Here is a 13,789-nt window from a genome sequence, read left to right as displayed (position 1 = left end):
TATTGACTTTTCAATCCAAAATGAAAAAAAAAAACTAAATTCAACCCTTCAAAATTTAAATTTTTAAATAAATAAGAAAGTTTAGTTTTTTCCCCTTCTTTCTATCTATTTAAACGTACCTGAAATATTTAGTTTCTTATAAAAAGAATCTACGTAGTACGGGTAAAAAAAATTAATTTAGTTACTAATAAAAGAAAGTATTTATTTACGGTGTCTATCAGCCGCAGCCGAGCCACAGCACACAGGTTCGTAGTTCATTACCGAACCTACCCATATGGTAGGACCCACCCATGCAGCGGCTTTAGCATGCCACATAGAACAGCTCACACGTGGCATCACTGCGAATCCTAAGCTGTCCTCAAAGAAAACAGAACAGTGATGAGGTCGAAGCTGGTAATTACAGAAACAACACCAGGAAGCACAACAAGAACAAGACGTGGTCCCCACACTTCCTTCTTCTACCCCTTCTTCTCCTTTATATATCCACCTTCTCCTCTCCTCACAACAACCCCCCACAACACACGCCCTCAGCCATCGCTCTCTCTCTTTCTCTCCCTTCCTCCATATTTCCAAAGGTTGGGTATTCTGTCTTCATCATACCAGACCGTCCTTGTTTTGATTCGAAAGCTTTAACATCTATTTCCTCACACCCGCTGCTTCTCAAGCCACTTAACCGGAATCCGGATCTTCAACCGATAAATCCAGATCTGTTTCTGTTAATGTGAAAAATACCCCAAATCCTTTGTATTTCTTCTGGATATATGTTTATCTGTTCATTCTTTCTCTATTCAGGCACTTGTAACAGAATCTGGACGCTCAAATAAGACTCCCATAACAACCACAACATTTTCTCACAAGTTAACTAAATTAAAACTATCGCAAAAAAGAAACACCTGGTTTTCACGTTTCTGTTTCTTTATTTGTTATTTTCTTCGACCGGACAATGTCGAACGCTTTGTCGTTCACGCTACCCGCTCTAAACAACCCTCAAATAAGCGCTTTCAACAGCCCTAACAAAGCGCGTCTGCATCTGAGAAGTAGGGTTGCACGATGCCCCGCCTCGACCGTAGAGAAGAAAAGACTGTTCGGCGCACAGGTGCGGTCGAGCGGGTTTGACCGGATCCGGTTGCTGCAATCGGGGCGGTTGCCAAAATGGAGGGTGGCGGTCCGGTCAGCATTCTCTGCCGTGCCGGAGAAGCCGCTGGGGCTGTATGATCCGGCGATGGACAAGGACTCGTGCGGGGTGGGGTTCGTGGCGGAGTTGTCGGGAGAGTGTAACCGCAGAACGGTACGTTTTGGTTTGGTTTTAGATTGGGATGTATCGTGGTCTTTAAGATTGATGAGGTGCTTTTATTTCCGTGCGTGTGCACTGCAGGTAACCGACGCGCTGGAAATGTTGGTGAGGATGACGCACAGAGGTGCTTGCGGATGCGAAGCCAACACTGGAGATGGTGCCGGAATTCTTGTTGCTCTGCCTCATGTCTTTTACCAGGAGGCACGTTTTTTGTTTGCGCTTTTTAATTTTACAAATATCTACCTGTATGTTTTGTTTTTTTTTTTTTTAATTTTACAAATATCTACCTCTTTTTGTCTTTGTTCGTGTGCATGTCTCTTTTTATTTTATATCTTTATAAATATACATTTTTTTTTCTTTTTGGAAGTGAAAAGTGGATTCTTGTTAGTAATTTGATTTTCAACTCATAAACAAATATTAAAGGATGATTTCATAATTAATTCTACCAATACCATTAAATGATGATTTTTAAGACAATATAGATATCTGAATTCGTAATGATTACATTTACATTAATAAAAACATATAGATAACTTTCTTATATTAATAAAAGCATAATAAATATGATATTTTTATTTCTTCTATTATAGCTAATAAAAAGAATATAAATAAAAACATGTAAATATATATATATATATATATATTATAATTTTTTAACATATTTATTATATATTATTTTACTTTACATAATAAACATGATATTTATGTTTCTTCGAATATAACTAGTAAAAAAAAAGTATTGATGAACTATTGCTTCGAAGATTTTATAGAATTAAGCGTTTCTAAGCATTTTATAAATGTATTTGAGTTTTAAATGTCTATTAGATTCTATTTATAACTTTTATAACATAAAATTGACAATCGACATTTGCACAAAATTGTCTTGTTTATATCTTCGAAATGTATCTTTTCGTTACTATTTCATCAATTTTTTTTCTAAACATCTAGATTCAGTTTATCTAGAGAGAATTATGTCATCTTGAATAAATAAATATCGAGATAGGCATTGTTGATTCGTGGTTGTTCTACTATTCTTTTGAGATGTATGTTGTTAGATGAGACATCTTGATTTTTATATCTATGTTTCACTCAAATCTCTAGCAATTTTATGTGTGTTTGTTTATTGGGTTTTTTCATTTAAAGTATCTTTATGATTTTTATTTTGTTGTTTTTCTGAAAGTACGACTTGATGATGATTTGATTTACTAAAAACAGGTTGATTTATTTAAGATTTTTTTTTCTTACTTTTAATTCAATCAGCTAGAGAATTATTTATATTTACGGATACCGATTCCATAATGAGCATTAAATGTGGATGCTTACTTTTTTTTCTTTCTATTCTTTTCCTTTTCCTTTTTTCCCTTATTCTTTTTGTTGATGGCTGCCTTTTTTTGGACTATATTATTTTTCAAAATTGTATCATAATTTTCCTCTCAATTAATAGAATTATTTTTATACTAAAGAGCTTTACATTTGCTTTTTTTTTTCCTTAACAAAATACTTAATTGCATTAATATAAATTCTGATTGACTCATTCTTATCCTTTAACCTTTTAGTTGATGAAAAATTAAGAAAAACATTTCATTTATTGGTACTTAGCTTGGTATCTTGCACCAGTTATATTTGTAATGGGCTTGTCTTGTTCCAGGTTGTGGATTTTGAGCTTCCTCCCCAAGGAAAATATGCAGTTGGCATGTTTTTCTTGCCAAAGTCTGAAAACCGAAGGAAGGAAAGCAAAAAATTATTTAGCAAGGTAAATCTGATTCCAAAGTTTCTGTTTCTGATATTTATTTTTAATTGATTTCATGTATAATAATGGCTTCTGAATTCAGTTTTTTTTATAATACTTTTTAAACTATTTTGATCATGCTAAATTGTCCTCCACCAGCTAAAATTCTCTTTTAATATTTTGTGCATATCCTTTTATGATTACTGTAATAATTATTTTGTGTTTTACTGACAATTGTTAGTAACTATGCTTTGCTTCTGGTTTAAGGTTGCTGAATCTCTGGGGCACACTGTTCTTGGTTGGCGGTCTGTACCAACTGATAACACAGGATTGGGCAAATCGGCCCTACAGACTGAACCAGTGATTGAACAGGTGTTTCTTACACCAAGTGCTGAATCAAAAGTTGATTTGGAAAGACAGGTACATTTTCTGCATGTTGACATTGGTGGCAAGACATTTGTGTTAAAATATTTAATTGAACAAAATGATGGAAACATATTTCTTTCCCATGAAAACTGTTAAGTTTTTTTAGATATAAAATCCTGGTGAGAGTGAATTTATTGCTGAAAAAAGTTTGGTTCAGCTCATTTTTATATTGCTGTATGATTAATTCTAAGTGATAATTAAATAGAACTTAATAGATACTTGGTTTTTGCAGATGTACATATTAAGGAAGCTCAGCATGGCAGCTATTACATCTGCATTAAACCTCCAAAATGATGGCATTACTGATTTCTATATCTGTTCACTTTCATCAAGGTGTGTTGTCAAGAGTAGACCTCATTTTCTCCAGTAAATTATGTTTACTACAAAAGTTATGTAGTCAATATCAAATTCCTGATGATTATCCAATCTTGTACAGGACTGTTGTTTACAAAGGTCAGCTAACACCAGCTCAGTTGAGGGATTATTATTTTGCTGATCTTGGCAATGAAAGGTTTACGAGCTACATGGCCCTGGTAAATATATTAACCATTAGCCTATTTTCTTTCTCCACTAACTCTATACTCCAACAAACAGCATGGGAACAACCAGTAACTGAAGAGATGCAAGGTTGGGGAATGACTTCTGAGGCATTGAGGTTTGAATGATCTCTTAAGTTCTTCCGCTTCCTTGATTACTGTTTGAGTTTGGATGCTGGATTGGATGCAATGGTTGAGTTGGTAAGAAAGTTCATTATCAAGATAAATCATGTTTGCAGAAATTTCTGCTGATGCTTTCTGTCGGTAGTTGATCTGGAGGACAATTTCTTCAAAGTGGTGGAGTGAAAACCATTTTTGGTGAAAGTGAAAAGGATATTTAGGATTTCTAAATTCCTACTGGAACTTAATATATGCGTTTACCTGGAATAAACAACATTTTTGAATTTGATTTTCTACACTGTTTTATGTTCTGTTTGGTGTGCATATGTGCAGATACATTCACGGTTTTCTACAAATACTTTTCCTAGCTGGGATCGTGCTCAACCTATGCGTGTATTAGGACACAATGGGGAAATCAACACACTCAGAGGCAATGTTAACTGGTATGCCTTTAAAAGTTTTTGCCTAGCTGTAGTTTGATGGTATGACCCATAAGAATGAGTTGTTATTTCACTGCAAATTTAAATGGTTCATCAGCATTATACCCATGATGCTGAAAAGAATGAATGATAAATAGTGTCTGTTAATTAAATGATTGTATCTTTATTCCTCCACAAAATATGGATACAGTGTTTGTTTTGTGTGTATCAAGCTTCGTGCTAGATGATTCTGGGTGGTTATAAAAGCATTGGAAATTGTGTGGGGTGTACGTGTACTAATTGCATTTTGATAGATATAGTATTGTCTCATTTCTTAGGATGAAGGCACGTGAGGGTTTACTAAAATGCAAGGAGCTTGGTTTATCAGAGAATAAATTAAAGAAGCTTTTGCCCATTGTGGATGCAAATTCATCCGATTCAGGTGAAATCGTGTCTGATTTTTCTATTAGCACCCTAGACTAAGGTCATAAAGTGAATTCTAATGGGTATTTTTTATATTGCAGGAGCTTTTGATGGTGTGCTTGAGTTTTTGCTTCATTCAGGAAAAAGTCTCCCTGAAGCTGTTATGATGATGATTCCTGAAGCATGGCAAAATGACAAGAACATGGATTCTCAGCGTAAAGCATTTTATGAATACTTCTCAGCCCTCATGGAGCCATGGGATGGGCCAGCTCTTATATCATGTAAATTTTGCTGGGGCTGCAGTTCTATCACATGTTAATGTCCTGTTCGTATTGGTTTATGATTTGGCACTAATTTAATCTAATATCACTACAGTTACCGATGGTCACTATCTTGGAGCTACATTGGATAGGAATGGACTGCGACCAGGCCGTTTCTATGTCACCCATAGTGGACGAGTTATAATGGCAAGTGAAGTGGGGGTTGTTGACATTCCACCAGAAGATATATGTAGGAAAGGTAGACTAAATCCTGGCATGATGCTTCTGGTTGATTTTGAAAAGCATGCAGTTGTAAATGATGATGCCTTAAAAGAGCAGTACTCATTGGCAAGACCATATGAGGATTGGCTCAAAAATCAGAAAATTGAACTCAAAGACATTGTTGATTCTGTTCCTAAATCTGGGAGAGTACCACCACCTATAGCAGGAGTGGCTCCAGTAAGTATAACATGAATATTAATTGAACAACTCACAAATTTCTTGTAGACAATTCTAATTGTTGCATCTTCAATAACTGCAGCCGTCCAATGATGACGAAGATATGGTAAATATGGGCATTCATGGCTTACTGGCTCCATTGAAAGCTTTTGGGTATGCAACATCCAACATTAATATTTGTTCAATTTTATCTGCAGTGTTTATGAAGAAAATGTTTTTTATATGCTGCTTTATTCATGCAGATATTCAGTTGAATCTTTGGAAATGCTGTTGCTTCCTATGGCCAAGGATGGTGTAGAAGCCCTTGGGTCAATGGGAAATGATACACCGCTAGCTGTCATGTCTAATAGAGAGAAACTTACTTTTGAATATTTCAAGCAAATGTTTGCTCAAGTGACAAACCCTCCTATTGATCCTATTAGAGAGAAAATAGTCACTTCTATGCAATGCATGGTTGGTCCAGAAGGCGATCTGACTGAAATCACGGAAGAGCAATGCCACCGCCTTTCCCTCAAAGGTCCCCTTTTATACACTGAAGAAATGGAAGCCATTAAAAAAATGAATTATAGGGGATGGCACAGCAAAGTTATAGACATAACGTACTCAAAGGAACGTGGTAAGGGAGGGTTGGAAGAAGCATTGGACAGGATATGTGCAGAAGCACATGATGCAATTAGTGAAGGCTATACCACTCTTGTGCTGTCAGATAGAGGTATTATTACACTCCTGGAGACCTTTTTTGCTTAAAGTTACTTAACTGTGTATGTCAATCTAATTTATTTACCTCTGATTGAATCTGTAGCCTTCTCAAGGAAACGAGTTGCCGTGAGCTCCCTCCTAGCTGTTGGTGCTGTCCATCAACATCTAGTTAAAACACTTGAGCGCACTAGAGTTGCCTTAATAGTTGAATCTGCTGAGCCCCGTGAAGTGCACCATTTCTGTACACTTGTTGGTTTTGGTGCTGATGCTATATGCCCATATTTGGCTATAGAGACAATTTGGCGACTGCAGGTTGATGGAAAGATCCCACCTAAATCAAGTGGTGAATTCCACTCAAAAGAAGAGTTGGTCAAGAAGTATTTCAAAGCAAGCAACTATGGAATGATGAAGGTTCTTGCCAAGATGGGAATATCAACTTTGGCATCATACAAAGGTGCTCAGATTTTTGAAGCTCTAGGTCTTTCATCTAAAGTGATTGAAAAGTGCTTTGCTGGGACTCCAAGTCGAGTTGAGGGTGCAACATTCGAGACACTCGCTCGTGATGCTTTTCAACTGCATGAGTTGGCTTTTCCTTCCCGTGTTTTCTCTCCTGGAAGTGCAGAAGCTGTAACGTTGCCAAATCCTGGTGATTATCACTGGAGAAAAGGTGGTGAAGTTCACCTGAATGATCCTCTTGCTATAGCAAAGCTCCAAGAGGCTGCCAGAACTAACAGTGTAGATTCATATAAACAGTATGCTAAGTTCATTCATGAATTGAACAAGGCTTGTAATTTGCGGGGACTACTGAAATTTAAAGAGACAGCTGTTAAAATTCCTATTGATGAAGTGGAGCCTGCTAGCGAAATAGTAAAACGGTTTTGCACCGGGGCCATGAGTTATGGGTCAATATCATTGGAGGCACACACAGCATTAGCAATGGCTATGAATAAAATTGGAGGGAAATCCAACACAGGTTTGTTAAGCATTTTGGAAGAATATCCAAGCAGTTTTTTCTAAACTGTTAAATATATTTACATAGCATGTTTTCCCGCGACATTTTCCCACAAAGATATCCAGAATATCCTGAGTTACTTACCACTTGAATTTCTATTTGTATTAGATGATGATTAATCACATCAATTTATGAGATTATCTGATGATTGATTTCTTGCATATTTGTCATAGGTGAGGGAGGGGAGCAACCATCTCGTATGGAGCCTCTTCCTAATGGCACAATGAATCCCAAAAGGAGTGCCATTAAGCAAGTGGCTAGTGGGAGATTTGGAGTTTCAAGTTACTACCTTACAAATGCTGATGAACTACAGATAAAAATGGCCCAGGTAATTATCAAAGTTAGTCTATTGAATTGAGGTAATTGTCCTTTTTCTTAAGTATCAAGAAATTTTATTGACTGGTCTCCAGACCCAGCATTACAATTGGAGTTAAATTTCTATTGTTTATGAATTTATATTCATGGCAGATGATGCTATGATTTCAAGGCACCTCTGGGTGCTCTTGTGTCGTTAAGTATATATACACCTACCTGCATTTGACCTTCGGTAAGGTTAGATATAAACTGTAGTTTTTCACTTAACAGAGGGGTATTGTCTTACATAATTGTCATCTCTAGGGAGCAAAACCTGGTGAGGGAGGCGAACTTCCTGGCCACAAGGTTATAGGAGACATTGCTGTTACTAGGAATTCAACTGCAGGGGTAGGACTTATCAGTCCACCTCCCCATCATGATATTTATTCAATTGAAGACCTTGCCCAACTAATTCATGATCTGAAGGTATTTTGATCTGAGGTTATATTTCTCAATCAGTGCTTTTAATTGAATATTGCTTAAATAGACGTTAATCCTGTTTAATGCCGTTTTGTTAATTTGTAGAATGCCAACCCAACTGCTCGGATTAGTGTGAAATTGGTCTCTGAAGCTGGAGTGGGGATTATTGCTAGCGGAGTTGTTAAAGGCCATGCCGACCATGTGTTGATCTCAGGTCATGATGGAGGTACTGGGGCATCCAGATGGACTGGCATAAAGAATGCTGGGCTTCCTTGGGAACTTGGCCTGGCTGAGACCCACCAGACTTTGGTTGCTAATGATCTACGCGGTCGCACAGTCCTCCAAACTGACGGGCAACTGAAAACTGGGAGAGATGTGGCAATAGCTACTCTGCTTGGTGCAGAAGAGTTTGGTTTCAGTACTGCTCCACTCATCACTCTTGGCTGCATCATGATGCGGAAGTGCCACAAGAACACCTGTCCCGTTGGCATTGCTACTCAAGATCCCGTACTCAGAGAAAAGTTTGCTGGAGAACCCGAGCATGTTATCAACTTCTTTTTTATGGTGGCAGAAGAAATGAGAGAAATTATGTCCCAGCTTGGGTTTAGGACAGTTAATGAGATGGTTGGTCGATCTGATATGCTTGAAGTTGATAAGGAAGTCATTAAGAGCAACGAGAAACTAGAAAACATTGATCTCTCTCTATTGCTTAGACCTGCAGCTGAATTGCGGCCGGAAGCTGCTCAATATTGTGTGCAAAAACAGGATCATGGTTTGGAAAATGCCTTGGATAACAAGCTCATAAGTCTATCTAATGCTGCTTTGGAAAAGGGTCTCCCTGTATACATTGAGACTCCAATCTATAATGTAAACCGTGCAGTGGGAACTATGCTTAGCCATGAGGTGACTAAACGGTACCACCTAGCTGGTCTTCCAAGCGACACCATTCATATCAGATTTACTGGCAGTGCAGGCCAGAGCTTTGGTGCATTCCTCTGTCCTGGTATCACTTTGGAACTTGAAGGTGATAGTAATGACTACGTTGGTAAAGGATTATCCGGTGGCAAGATTGTAGTGTATCCTCCAAAAGGAAGTAATTTTGACCCTAAGGAGAACATTGTGATTGGTAATGTGGCTCTGTATGGGGCCACTCAAGGGGAAGCTTACTTCAACGGGATGGCAGCCGAAAGATTTTGTGTCCGTAATTCTGGGGCTAAGGCTGTTGTGGAAGGTGTTGGTGATCATGGGTGTGAGTACATGACTGGTGGGACTGTTGTTGTGCTTGGGGAAACTGGTAGAAATTTTGCTGCAGGTATGAGTGGCGGGATTGCTTATGTTCTTGATTTGGATGGAAAATTCCAATCTCGATGCAACTTGGAACTAGTAGATCTGGACAAGGTTGAAGAGGAAGAGGATGTTTATACACTTAGAATGTTGATACAGCAGCATCAGCGTCACACAAATAGTCTGCTTGCCAACGAAGTGCTTGATGATTTTGAGAATCTTCTTCCTAAATTTATCAAGGTGTTCCCTCGGGAGTATAAACGTGTTCTAGCCAGTGTGAAGTCTGAGGAGGCCTCCAAAGATGCAGTGGTGCAGGCAGCAAAAGACGCAGAAGATCAAGATGATGAAGCACAAGCAGTAGAGAAGGATGCTTTTGAAGAACTTAAGAAACTGGCAACTGTATCTTTGAATGAGAAACAGAGTCAGGTTAGTTTATTTTTACCATCAACTTTTTTACATTATTTATGTATTTGCTGTACCATTTCATAAGAAAAAAAACGATCTTTTTTGAAAACTAAAACCTGTTAGATTGGGTTTCACTCTACAAAATTTATAATATAATATTGATTTTTAAATAAAATAAAAAGGGCAGTGTTAGATAATAGAATTGAGGTGAGGTGCAAATGGAGGGGTTATCTTCGTTAATTACTGGACAGTATACCTAGAAGTTCTAATTTTATAGTATTTATTTATAGTGTTTCCTCTTTGCTGCTTGAGGTGTCCTATAAGTATTTTAAATTAACCTGGTGGATACTCTGCTGTGTTTAGTGTGAGTACGTAGAGAACTTTTGCACAGTTTATCCAGGTTGATGTGTTTGAATATCTGCAGGCTGAGACACCCAAGAGGCCAAGTCAAGTCACTGATGCCATTAAACATAGAGGTTTTGTTGCTTATGAGCGCGAGGGTGTTCAGTACAGGGATCCTAATGTTCGCATGGCTGATTGGAATGAAGTGATGGAGGAGACAAAGCCTGGTCCACTGTTGAAAACACAGTCAGCCCGTTGCATGGACTGTGGTACCCCTTTCTGTCATCAGGTGTGCATTTCCACTTCCAAGTTTTCATTTTTAGTTTACAACTTACATATTCTCTTCAAAGGCTTTCTGAATCTGCATTTAAACTGAAGATATTTGCATAATATTTCAGGAAAATTCTGGATGTCCTCTTGGAAATAAAATACCAGAATTTAATGAGCTAGTATACCAAAATAGGTGGAGGGAAGCATTAGAGAGGCTTCTTGAAACAAATAACTTTCCCGAATTTACTGGTCGGGTATGCCCAGCACCTTGTGAAGGTTCTTGTGTCCTTGGTATTATTGAGAACCCCGTATCCATTAAAAGCATTGAATGTGCCATAATAGACAAGGCTTTTGAGGAGGGTTGGATGGTGCCACGACCTCCAGTCAAGAGAACTGGGTAGGCTGTTTTTCTTCTTAGCATCTCTTTAGTTTTATTTATTTTTATTAAGTTGTTCCTTTTCAGCAGATATGTATTGTTCAATAATTTTCTGTTTTTAAAATGTTCAACTCTGCTACAAGAATTAGCAAAATTTAACTGGAACATTCTATTAGTTTTTGAAATTGACTAGTGTTAGCATTAAGTAATATCTTTCCTGATACAGGAAAAGAGTAGCCATCGTTGGAAGTGGACCATCTGGTTTGGCAGCTGCTGATCAGCTAAATAAAATGGGTCATGCGGTAACAGTGTATGAAAGAGCTGATAGGATTGGAGGGCTTATGATGTATGGGGTCCCCAACATGAAATCTGACAAAGTGGATGTAGTTCAACGACGAGTGAATCTTATGGCGGAGGAGGGAGTAGATTTTGTGGTGAATGCTAATGTTGGAAATGATCCTTTATACTCTCTTGATCGGCTTCGGGAGGAAAACGATGCCATTGTCTTGGCTGTAGGATCTACAAAACCTAGGTCAGGCAGTGACATCATGAAGTCCTATTTATTACCTATTTGGTTAAGATCAATTTCTTTGAATGAGTGTACTGAGAATCATATAAATCTTTTCATGTAGGGATCTTCCTGTACCTGGTCGGGAGCTGTCAGGAGTCCATTTTGCCATGGAGTTTCTCCATGCAAATACTAAAAGCTTGCTTGATAGTAATCTTGAGGATGGTAGCTACATTTCAGCCAAGGGCAAGAAAGTTGTTGTCATTGGTGGAGGTGACACTGGCACAGATTGCATAGGAACATCCATTCGTCATGGTTGTAGTAGCATTGTAAATCTTGAACTCCTTCCTCAGCCCCCACCAACTAGGGCTCCCGGCAACCCGTGGCCTCAGGTTAGATTTGGATTGTTAGTTTTAAAATTCTATCATGTATCTTCTTAGCAGTACACAACCTCAAATTGGACACTTGTAATTACTTGTAATGGCTAAATAGGTGCCAAAATAATTTTGTTCATATTAACTGTTATTGACTTGATTCGTTGAGCTTAAACCTCATTATTTCTGGAATGCAGTGGCCTCGCATATTCCGAGTAGATTACGGTCACCAAGAGGCTGCAGCCAAATTTGGTAAAGATCCAAGATCGTACGAGGTTCTGACTAAGAGGTTTTTGGGAGATGAAAATGGAGTTTTGAAAGGACTTGAAGTGATTCGTGTTTGCTGGGAGAAGGATGAAACCGGCAGGTTTCAGTTTAAGGAAATTGAGGGTTCGGAGGAGATTATTGAGGCTGACCTAGTTTTACTAGCCATGGGGTTCCTTGGTCCCGAGCCTGTAAGTATCCATCAAAATAACGTTATTTTGCTTGCTCAAAAGCTTACTTAACTGATAGACGTTTATGGAAAAGTGAAGAGAAATAAGGTGCCTCTCTTATGTCATACAAGAATAAATATTACACTTAGCATCTTTAGTATTCTTAGATAGCATGGTATCCATTCCTATTCTCTTATACTAATTTCTAAAAATATTAAATTATCATTCCTTATGCATTGCATTAATCAGTGTATCCCTATATAAGTTGTAAACGTTGAAAAAACTGTGCAATATGAGAAAACTTCAGAGGTGCTTTGGTCTAACTTTTATTGTTATAGCCAAGTTCAAACTTTGTAGTAATATTTTTTCCAACTGATCATATGCTTTGCTTTTGTTTCTGCCAGACAATTGCAGAGAAGTTGGGTTTGGATCGAGACAACAGGTCAAACTTCAAGGCTGATTATGGCCGCTTCTCAACCAATGTCAAAGGGGTGTTTGCAGCAGGTGATTGTCGCCGGGGTCAGTCCCTGGTGGTGTGGGCCATTTCAGAGGGACGACAAGCTGCGGCACAGGTGGACAACTACCTCGTCAAAGACGATGATGAGCTCAGGAATCAGGATGGGCTTGTCAAGAGGCAGCAGGGGCTCAACAAGAAGCAGCAGGGCAGCAGCAAACACACGGTGATGACTTAGGTGGCGCGTGTAATTTTTCATGAAGTTCCCAAAGAATTGCACAGAATAAAATAAGATTGTTGTATGGTTCAGCCTGAGATTAATTGGTCTACTTAGGTATTCTTGATTGGAAGTTGCTACCCCGAAGGGATGAAATAATCACAAATAAAGACATTTAGAGTGTAGGGAGAGCTAGAAGGACGTCTTCTTGGTGTTGGTGGATCTTAGGTTATTGCACATTTGAGTGTTTTTGTTCATAGTTTGTTATTATTCGGGCTTTATTGTTCGGAAGTTTAGCTGTATTAGTTGGTAATGGTGACTATTATATGTAATGAAATGTACAGTTTGGTAATTATTATTATTTGGATGCAACATTGTTTCAATTTTAAACATCTTTCTGAATTTAAAGTAGAAATGTTGTCATCATTATCTTATTTCTTAAATGCAGCAGCACTTTTAAGTAAACATTCCTTGAGTTTTAATGGTGTAATTTTGTTTCAATTTTCGCTTAAGTTAACTTTCCATCATATGAAGTTTGTAGTCTGCGGCAACACAATATCGGCTCATATATATATATATATATATATATATATATATATATAATTGGAAAATGTATAGGATAATAGAAATGAACTCGAGGATTACTAGGATTAATGGAAAAATTGAGATGATTTAAATAATTTACATTTAAAAAAAAAAATCGTATATTGGTGAGTTTAATTACCGAATATCCAGACAATTTGAGATATAATATACATTTCCAAAAGAATTTACTATACAAAATAAAATTAAAATTGATGAAGTCTGATAAACTTCAGAAAAGTTAACTAAAAATATTTGATCAGTTATAGATTCGTGGCATAGTTATGCAGCCTCTCAAGTGCGAAGTGTATTATATGAAGATCACAAACTTCCAATTTAAAGTCACATGTAGCATTATATGTGTAGCAAGGGTATTACTTTACTTTCTAAAT

At 37.6% G+C, this 13,789-nt stretch overlaps 1 protein-coding gene across 3 annotated transcripts; it reads left to right on the top strand.

The window, feature by feature from the left end:
• The first annotated feature begins 501 nt into the window (after window positions 1-501).
• LOC137813561 (glutamate synthase [NADH], amyloplastic) lies at window positions 502-13,205 on the top strand. 3 transcript variants are annotated; one of them, XM_068615892.1, is made up of 22 exons: window positions 502-1,288; window positions 1,376-1,495; window positions 2,943-3,047; window positions 3,291-3,443; window positions 3,682-3,782; window positions 3,886-3,982; window positions 4,439-4,548; window positions 4,863-4,966; window positions 5,049-5,228; window positions 5,323-5,666; window positions 5,749-5,819; window positions 5,909-6,378; window positions 6,469-7,338; window positions 7,551-7,705; window positions 7,996-8,157; window positions 8,257-9,861; window positions 10,265-10,471; window positions 10,581-10,849; window positions 11,055-11,360; window positions 11,461-11,728; window positions 11,908-12,165; window positions 12,549-13,205. In XM_068615892.1, exons 1-22 carry the CDS (start codon window positions 944-946, stop codon window positions 12,834-12,836), a joined length of 6,588 nt encoding a protein of 2,195 aa, XP_068471993.1. In that variant the 5' UTR covers window positions 502-943; the 3' UTR covers window positions 12,837-13,205. The 3 variants fall into 3 exon arrangements, with proteins under 3 accessions (XP_068471993.1, XP_068471995.1, XP_068471994.1); XM_068615894.1 differs by lacking the exons at window positions 502-1,288; window positions 1,376-1,495; window positions 2,943-3,047; window positions 3,291-3,443; window positions 3,682-3,782 and adding an exon at window positions 4,044-4,104 and having other exon boundaries at window positions 3,895-3,960; XM_068615893.1 differs by lacking the exons at window positions 502-1,288; window positions 1,376-1,495; window positions 2,943-3,047; window positions 3,291-3,443; window positions 3,682-3,782 and having other exon boundaries at window positions 3,974-4,186.
• The last annotated feature ends 584 nt before the right edge of the window (window positions 13,206-13,789 follow it).

This window comes from Phaseolus vulgaris, chromosome 1 (genome assembly GCF_000499845.2).
Source record: "Phaseolus vulgaris cultivar G19833 chromosome 1, P. vulgaris v2.0, whole genome shotgun sequence".
Lineage (NCBI taxonomy): Eukaryota > Viridiplantae > Streptophyta > Magnoliopsida > Fabales > Fabaceae > Phaseolus > Phaseolus vulgaris.
This window is presented reverse-complemented; position numbering and strand designations above follow the sequence as displayed.